Here is a 9,180-nt window from a genome sequence, read left to right on the forward strand (position 1 = left end):
ACCACATACTGGAAATCTACTTTAATTACAGGAAGGTGGAGTAAGCAAAGGCCACATTTGCAATAGGAATGAGGTTCAAAGAGTCAAAAAAAATATCAGCAATCAGGTGAGTCCTTACTTAGACAGGTTGAGTGTAAGCAGATTAATGTGTCACAGGGCGGTAGGCAAGCAGAAATTGTTCTGGGTCAAATATGGCAACAATGAAGGCTCAGGATCAAGCAACATGAGAGTGAGGGAGTACTGTATAGCACACACCTCCTGAGAGGCACCACCCCCTACCAGTCCCATCACAGAATCCCATAAACAGAGAATCGAATGCAGAATACTCAGCATCTCTCTCCAGTTCACCTGGGACCAAGGTCCAAGCGGAACTTTCTTCCAACACAAAGGCCAACTATAGTGAACACTGTGTTCCTGGGGAAAGGAGATGGTGAACCAAGGCAACTCATTCACTCTGCCTTTCTGTGAAGATGCAAATCTCCGCGGGATAGAGTTCCCACTGCTCTCTGCTCTGCCCTTGTTCCTCTGGCTGACATTTGACTGTTTCTACCAGAACTTGGAGCAAAAAAGCAAACTCAGAGCTCATAGCTCTGGATTGTGGCCAGCCACAAACCTCCCACCATGGAAAATGTCTATCTTTTCCCATCTACCTTCTACATCTTGGATGGCTCATATAATGGGAGAGCTATGCTGCCAACCCTCAATTCAATTAAGAAAAATTTATAAGCATCTTTTGCATGTTATAATGACCCTGTGAGAGGTGCTGGGGCTACAACAATGGACTGGGTATCTCCCTTGAAAGTGCTTTCATACCCTGATAATAAGCCACAGGCATTTACTGGGCATATCCTATGTGCAGGTTAAATTAACCCAAAAGAGCAAATAATCATAGGCGGAATCCTGGGGTCGGCATCCTGAGCAGATTCTCTATGTGGAAAACACTTAGCTCACTTCTCTTTCTCAGAGGATAAAAACGGAGGGCTCTCGGGCTGTGGTGCGAGATCTATATGTCATCCTATTTTGATCCTAAGAATTCTCATAAGAATTCAGTAACAGCAGCAGCCCCTTCAAGGTGGGAAAACAAAGATGCTGTCTTGTCTGTTGGAAGGAAGGAGGGCTAATGTCAGTAAAGGAGGTGGAAGTGTGATTATGTCTAGGGAACGGCTGTATAAGTTTGGCTCCAGCAGAGGATTCACATAAGGGAATGGTGGCTTGTCAGGCTGAAAACATAGGCTGGGGAAAGACCTTAGAGGCCTTGAAACTCAGGAGATATTGGGTTGTGTTTCTGGTCAAGATGAAGCCACCAAATGTTTGTGGGCTTTTATGAGCTAGAACGTAGGAAAGGGAGGTAGGGAACATCAACCAATTAGGAACTCCTGAGATAAGCCGACTAGACCTGGCATAACTCAAAAAGTTGTGAAAGTGTTATAGAACACGGCAGCTGCACCACCATCCCCTCCGCACCAGGACATTCAGCAAAGTTCTGGAGCTCTGTCCCAGGGACAGCCAGCCTTCCAGGTAACATTCCTGATGCTCCTACCTTTGCTGCCTCCAACCAACCCTCTCACCATTTATGATTGCCCTCCCTGTAGGAAGTCATCAGCTCACTCATGTTGCTGTGAAGAAAGGAAGAAAGGAAGGAAGGAAGGAAGGAAGGAAGGAAGGAAGGAAGGAAGGAAGGAAGGAAGGAAGAAAGAAAGAAAGAAAGAAAGAAAGAAAGAAAGAAAGAAAGAAAGAAAGAAAGAAAGAAAGAAAGAAAGAAAGAAAGAAAGAAAGAGAGAGAAAGGGAGAGAGAGGAGGGAGGGAGGAAGGAAAGGGATAGGGAAGGGAGGAAAAGGGGAAGGAAAGAGAGCAGGGAAGGAAAGAGCAGGGAAGGGAGAGGAAGGGAAGGGAGAGGAAGGGAAGGGAAGGGCACCTTCTTTATGGTAGTCCCAGCCTTCCACAGTATCCTCTCTCCAGCCTAACCCTCTCTACTCTCTGGGAAACCCCCTGCATGCCTCCTCCAGCAATTTGGGAATCTCCTCCTTTAAAACCTGAATCATCTTCTAAGTGAAAACTCTTCACATTGTGAGCTCATCTCCGCTCCCCTTTCTCACTCCTCTTGCTGTAGCTCAGCCTCCAGCTAGCATTCCAACATAACATCTTAGGGTCTCAGCTTTCCAAGATTGCTGGACAACTTAACATAAATACAATTATTTATTTGAAAATTCTCTGTAGCCTCTATTCTGTCTTGCTGTTTATTACTCCTGTTCTGATTAGCTCAGACATGTAGATCTCTCTTAACCACTGTGTGGTGCTTTTCCCCATCTCTGCTAGTCTCTCAGTCTCCATACTTTTTTATAGTAAACTCCATCAGTAACAATGAAGAAGAGCATGCATTCCACCATATGCATATTTATTTTAATTATATGCTTGTGATACTCTACTAACACAGTGTATACATCATAAAACATACATCAAAAAATAGGAATTAAAAGGATGAGATAAAAATAAATGGAAATTGAGTTGCCACACTTTTCTTTCCACATTCAGTGGATCATTTGCACACATTCTGAGACGCAAACACCAGTTTGGAGACTGCCATCCCAGGCATCGGCATCCAGGGTCCGTGTCCTGCATGAGCGAACAGGAAGGGTAAGAGTCTCAAAATTAAGAACTATGGTGAATTTCCCTTGTTTTCTTTTTCTATATTCTTTTGGACAAAACCTAATGGCATTTCCACATCAGACAATTCCTTTTTTTTTGTTTTGTTTTTTGGTGGGGGAGCAGATAATTAGTTTTGTTTATGTATTTCTTCTTAGAGGAGGCTCTGGCGATTAAACCCCATGCATGCTAGGCATGGCCACTTGAGCTATACCCTCCCCCACCCCACCAGACAATTCAATTCAACATAGAGCAAATACACAAAATCACAAACAGGACCTGTAGTGGCACAAAACTCATATATGGCCTCAGACTTCCATGGGATCAAACTAAAAAGGCTCCATGGGAGGAATCGGTCTTAAGCAGAGCACAAAAGAACGGAATGGCAAAGAAGGGCAGAGGAAGGAAAGAAGGAAGTTCCAGATGGGCAGAAAGACCACAGGCAGCAGGGAGGAGCATGTGGGGAGACAGAAAGCAGCTTTCCTGGCCTGGAGTAGAGAGATGGAGCTCTGAGAGCAGAGCAGTGGTGAGGAGGGCAGTTGATGTATGTGGGATGGTGTGGGACAACCTGTGTCACCATTTTTAAAAAAGCAAGCATTAGGCTGACCTCATAGACAACTGACCATCGTTACAGGTCTCTGTAAAGGGAGTACAGACCAAAACGATGCTGGGAGAATATTACTGGGCTGCTTGTGCAGAGAGTGAGAAAGGGTTGTGAGGAAATGAGGCCACCATCCTAGTCCAAGGTGGTCTGGGACCCAGACCAGGGACTAGGCGCAGAGCAAGGGACAGTAGAAACAGGGATGGAAAAGAATCAATAGGGCGTAGAAAGAGGGGGAAAGAAAGATGGAAGTGAAAAGAGAGAAGGACAGCACCCAAACCTTATGCATTCTTGCCGCCCACGAGCTTGTCCAGTGATAGGAGTTACTGATACTGGTAACTCGAGACAAACTGCTCTTTGCCCAGGGCTCTCCAAAGCCTCTTCTTTAGGACCTTTCTCAGCTTGGGGCTGCTTAGCACCAGGATGCTGGAGTGCAGACAGATGCCTGCGTAGATCACCACTTCCCAGGCCCAGTGCCAGTGACTTTGGAGGGCTTTGATGTTACTAACAGCAATAACCAGGGACAGGAAGTATGATGTGTAGAAGATGAGGAAGAAGGCAAGCGACTTCAGGGCGACAGTGTGAGCCTGTGTGCTGGGATCACTCGGGCCAGGTCTATGGTCCGTCATCTGCCTCAAGTGCCGGCAAAGTGAGAACATGAGCAAGAGGATGGACACCAGGAATAGGAGGAATGGAATCAACCACATAAGAATCATATGAGATAGAAAAATGTATGAAGAGACGGTTTGTAGTCTACTAGCCAGGGTGTTGTTTCCCTGGGAACTCTGGGTCTCAGTCCTCCGCGTTAGAATCATATTCCTAATGACTGATGAGACGGCTGCCAGACCAGACAGGACCAGGGAGCCCAGCAGCAGCCTAGGCACTGACCGAGAAACCCTCCACTTCAGCCAGAAGAAGATGCGGTGCGAGAAGAATGAGATCTTCACACAATAGAAGAGAGCAAGCCAGGCAGTAAGCCAGAAAGTGAGAGAGTTGATGAACTGCCAGGGGATGCTGAAATATTTAGTTTCGGTATAAAAACCAAAGGAAGACAGGAAGTTGTTCAGGAGGGCCATCCCATGCAGGCAGAACCGGGAAGCAGCCAGGCAGGCTACAATCATGTCACCTGTGGGCAGTGTCCGACATCGCACCCACTCCTTGCTCAGCACAGTCACCATGAAGCCATTCTGTAACATTGCAGCCAGCGACTCCAGGAGAAAGATGGCCATGAAAATCAGCACGGGTAAGGGGAGCATCTTCTCCAGAGAGGGTCCGCTCAGACTCGGCTTCTACTCTGGAGTGCAGGGACCGACGCGTCCACAGGGGAAAACAGCCTCTCTGGCCAAGACACTCCGTTGAAACTAAAGATTCAGAGGCTCTCTCCCTGGATTCATGCAAAAGCGTAGCTACCAGCAACCACCACCAGCCCACCACCTCCCCACCACCACCCCTCTAGCCGGTCCTCCAGGATCTGAAAAGAGGATCCTCCACGTGATTTCCCTTAGCATGCAAATCACTCCCAGCTCAATGACACTGTCTTCTTTCGCATAACCTGTGTTTGCCTGTTCTCTATCAGAGCCAGATATAGGGAAATGGTAACAGAACAGAGGCTCCAGGGGTGACTGAAAATACCCGTATTTTGCACTTTTTTTCTCACCATACTATTTCTTTCCGAAGAAAAGTCTCCCTCCCATAACCACAAACCTTCCCTGACCCTTCACGTCCCAGGTTAGTATTTGGTGCAGCATCCTGAATGTGTTGTGTTAAGACCCACCTCCCGAACAGGGGGAGTAAAAAGGCATCTCTACGCACAAGTCTCATAAGCACCAAGAAGAGGCTCCCTTTTCCCTCCTGTGACTGCACATCCTGCCTGAAGTCTCACTGGCAGGCTGTATATTGGAGTTCAGAGAGTCTCCACTCAAAACACGAGTTCACGCGGTATTACTCAAGATTCCACAGATAAGAGGCCTATGCGTGAAAGACTTAAAAGAAATAAAACCAAGGCTTATAGTGGAGACCTCCGGAAAAAGAGGTTCAGCTACCTCTCAAATATGGCATTTGCTTGAAGAGCTGCTTCATTTTTCTCAAAGATGATCAAAGAACAGATGATCCCAAAGATCAACGGTTTTGCAACACAGCTTCCCTGGCTTGATTTAGTTCTTTGCGTATTTTCTCTGGCTTATCGAAGACAGCAGCCATGAGTGGCTTCTGCATGTTTCACAACATTTAGGCTCTTCTCAAAATCCTTTGGTGAAAGGCCAGCTCTACAATGTCATCAAGAAGAAAGCTGAGGCCATGCGCACACTCCCTGCTGTGGTAACGTGACCAAGTGTCCCCTGTGTGCTCCCAGGCAACCTTTATGTGATTTCAACAGTATCGCAGCATACAGTTCACCAGAAATCGTCTCTCCCAGGACTTTTCCTTTTCTACAGTTAATAGCTCTACAAAACATTTTCTCCTGTTTCAATATTCTTCCATGAAAAGGTTGAAAGAGTACCCTTCCTCAGGTACCTATTCATCCATCTCTACGTGCTCTGCTAGGCACATCTTAAAGAGGTCCCCATTCATTGTCTCCAAAAAAAGGCCACAAGCAGAACAACTCTTTAAGTTGTTTTTGAGAACCCTTCCAATACACAGAAGCAAGCAAAATATTAGGTGCTTCTCACAAGAATATGGGTCATCTTTCTCCTTTCTAAAGGCATCTCATGCCTGCAAATGAAACTTATGAATCCTTTTCTGTAGCACAATTGGCAGTATTTTTTAAGATGATGCCTGAGTCCTCTATGAAACAACACTAATGTCAAACAAGCAACAGCAGAAGTTCGGATTCCAAGTAGCTGATTCTGAAAAGACCTATGTGCACTTCCTTCATTTTGGTGCTCTACGCTCGTAAAGGAGTTCTGTGGTTTCTGTTCATTAGTTTGCTTTTTTTTTTCTTATTATTACATTCAAAAATGGAGATGTGAAAATGCACATTTTATTTGGCAAGATTTGTAAATCTTGGTATCCATTCCCCACTGGACCTTTGAGTGACATGCAGTGTACAAATACTTGCATACTCTTCCATGGTTTCAACAGATAGCTGACTGTGGTCTGTGCCGGGGAAAGGTGGCAGAGGAAGGAAATAGCAATGTTTTTAATCGCCAGACTACACATCCATATGAAGTTAAATCATGCAGTTTTAATGATGTTCATACTGAACAAGATCTGTATATTTTTCTGGCCCTACAGACTTCCTCTTACTCATTTATTTAAGTAAATAATTTTGGATAAAACATTTGATCTGACAGCAATCCAGTATAAAACAGTCTTTTGCTCTTTTAAAGTAATTTGGGAATTTTCAACATCCTCAATTATCAAAATGTATAAGCAAGTTAAATATTGTTTAATACTCAGGTAAATTTATAGTTTCCTTTCAAATAAAAAGAGCATTATGATGTTAAGGTTAGCCTGCAAGAAGGTCTAGAGTCTAATTTTATTCCAAATCAAAAATTTTAGTATAGTTCTCTCTGTCTGTCTTGCACCATTTGAGCAAATTGGAAGCAATACAACAAATCTCTTGAGGAATAAATCAGTACTGCTTCCATACTGCCATGGACATCACTAGAACATCTGCTGGAGGGAGAAACCATGTTCAACAACTTCTAAATCTGTGGTTTACAAGCCACGCTTCCAGGAACTCCTCACAGTAATGAAGGGGCAAAGGAGAACTGAGAAAGTAGAACCACAGCCTCTCATCTTCTCTTCAAACAAGGCAGCTCTGTTTATGTCTACTTCCTAGACTCAGCTTCTGCATAAGAACTAAGTTAACAACAGAACACTGCAAAAAACAAACTTGAAACTGCTGGCCTGGAGCAAACATCAAGAGGGAAAAAGACAGACTGAGTCAATGCATCTTCTTATACTCCCTCCCAAACTCCTCTAAATTCACTATAAAGGAATTTTTTTTAATTATTTTCAAGGCACCAATTCACAAAGACAGCATTTACAAGGAAAAATAAACACTTAGGAAGCTGGAAAGTATGTAGATGGGAAAGTGGTAAAAACAGAGCAGACCTGAGAAAACTGAACCCTCTGCAGGCAGAAAGAAAGGTTAAGAACCTGCCTTTTACTCAGGATTTGCAGTACCAGATACCATCAGAGAAAATATGGTGAAAACTGGTGTAAAGTCAGTTTAAGGTTTGGATTCCCAGATCATTTTTTCCCCTTTTGCATAACTGGGCAATCACTCCTCCCGACCCCAGGAAAAGCATGGAGGTATATTCTCTGGAGAGGATGAAGAATCTCCAAGATGGGTGTTTATCAAACACATCTGAGGCAAAGGTACATTCAAAACAGGGAAATTAGGAGGACAAGTGCTTCCCCCTCACTGGCACCCAGGCCTTCACCCTCCAGGCAGGAGGTGAGTATAGTCTTTTCCAAGAAGCTGAACTTTCCAAGAGGAAGATCTAAAGAAACTGATATCAGAGAGCCCTCAAATGATGAGCCCAGCCATTAACTGTACAGTGAAGCTAAGGTCAGCAGGTCCTATTTATGAGCTTGGTTTTCAGTCAGTCTTTCCATCCATTACTCAACATGAGCAGGCAACAAGGAGTTTCAGGACATCTGAGAAAAGACGGAAGATAAAAACAGAACAAAGAAATAAAATAGCTACTTGGAGAAAAAAAAAGCAAGGCAAAGAATCCTCCCCCCCCCCCTAAAATTAATATTCCCAGAGAATTAGAGAATTTGACAAAACTGTACAAAATAAAAAGATGTTAAAAGAACACTCAAAATTTTCAAAAGGGGAGCTCTTGAAAATTAAAAACATCTGAAATTTAAAATTCAGTGGCAAAGTTGGACGATAAAATTTATGAGATATCTCAGGAAACACAATAACCCCCAAACGTAGTTGACCCCAAAAATGTAGTTGAAAAACAAGAGAATACCAATCAACAATATCCAGTACCCAAGTAATAGAAATTCTAAAAAAAGAGATATAATAAATGGAGGACAGAAACCCATCAACAAAACAAGCAAAGAAAAATTCCCAGAACTAAAAATATGGGTTTTTATATTAAAATGCCCACTAAGTATCTGGCACATCAGCACAATATTTCAGAAAACTGAGCATAAAGAAAAGATCTCAGATCTTCTAGAGAGGAAAAGCAGGGAGGGAGGATACCAAATTCGAAATATTAGGAATTGAGTAGTTTTAGTCTTTTCAAGAGTAATTTTGGAAGCTAGAAGGCAACACAGCCATTATTTCTAACCTAGAATTCTCTCTCTGGATGCTCAAGTGCAAGGGCGAAATACAGACTTTTCAGACAAGCCAAACCAAGTTTACTTTTTCAAAGAAAGTTTACTTTCTAGGTATTTTCTCTGAGAACTAACTCTCGAAAGCTAGAGAGTATACCATCATAAAGGAAGACATGGGGTACAGACAGTACAAGACCCAAGGTACGAGAGAGGCAAAGGGATCACCAGAGTGATTATAAAGGCAGACCTCAGAGCGAAGGGAGGTGCACCAAGCATGAGGACACGTCTATCGTGGAGCAGAACAGGAAGCGCCAGGAGAGCTTTCTCAAATAAAATCTTTGAATACCTGATGAGTCCAAAAGTGTTGAGAAAGATTTAAACAACTGATGAAGAGTTTGAAAGCAAAAGCAAACAAAACAAGGCAATTATTAACTGAACACAAAGCGAAAATCTGTAGAGGAAATAAAAAATATTGCTAATACATGGTTTTATCATGAATGGCACTTACACCATCATTAAAAGAAAACTTGTTTCTCCACTCACAGCACTTCTGACACCAAATGTGTTGGGCGTTTTTTTCTGACACCAACCAATCCTCCAATCTCCAGCCATCAACTCAGTACCCTACAGTTGAATTCTGACATTGACTACTCGAGGTTAGCACAGGCTCACAGGTTAAGAACTCAGTCCCACAAGAC

The 9,180-nt window shown here is 43.5% G+C and overlaps 1 protein-coding gene across 1 annotated transcript; it reads right to left on the reverse strand.

Moving 5' to 3' along the window:
• Positions 1 to 3,567: 3,567 nt before the first annotated feature.
• LOC105105624 (taste receptor type 2 member 134) lies at positions 3,568 to 4,500 on the reverse strand. Its single transcript, XM_010999436.2, has one exon. The coding sequence runs from the start codon at positions 4,498 to 4,500 to the stop codon at positions 3,568 to 3,570; it is 933 nt and encodes a 310-aa protein (XP_010997738.1).
• Positions 4,501 to 9,180: the final 4,680 nt, after the last annotated feature.

This window comes from Camelus dromedarius, chromosome 7 (assembly GCF_036321535.1).
Source record: "Camelus dromedarius isolate mCamDro1 chromosome 7, mCamDro1.pat, whole genome shotgun sequence".
In the NCBI taxonomy this organism is placed as follows: Eukaryota; Metazoa; Chordata; class Mammalia; order Artiodactyla; family Camelidae; genus Camelus; species Camelus dromedarius.

Excerpts from the sequence above, each read along its gene's own strand:
- LOC105105624 (XM_010999436.2), bottom strand. The coding sequence starts at position 4,500 with ATGCTCCCCTTACCCGTGCTGATTTTCATGGCCATCTTTCTCCTGGAG.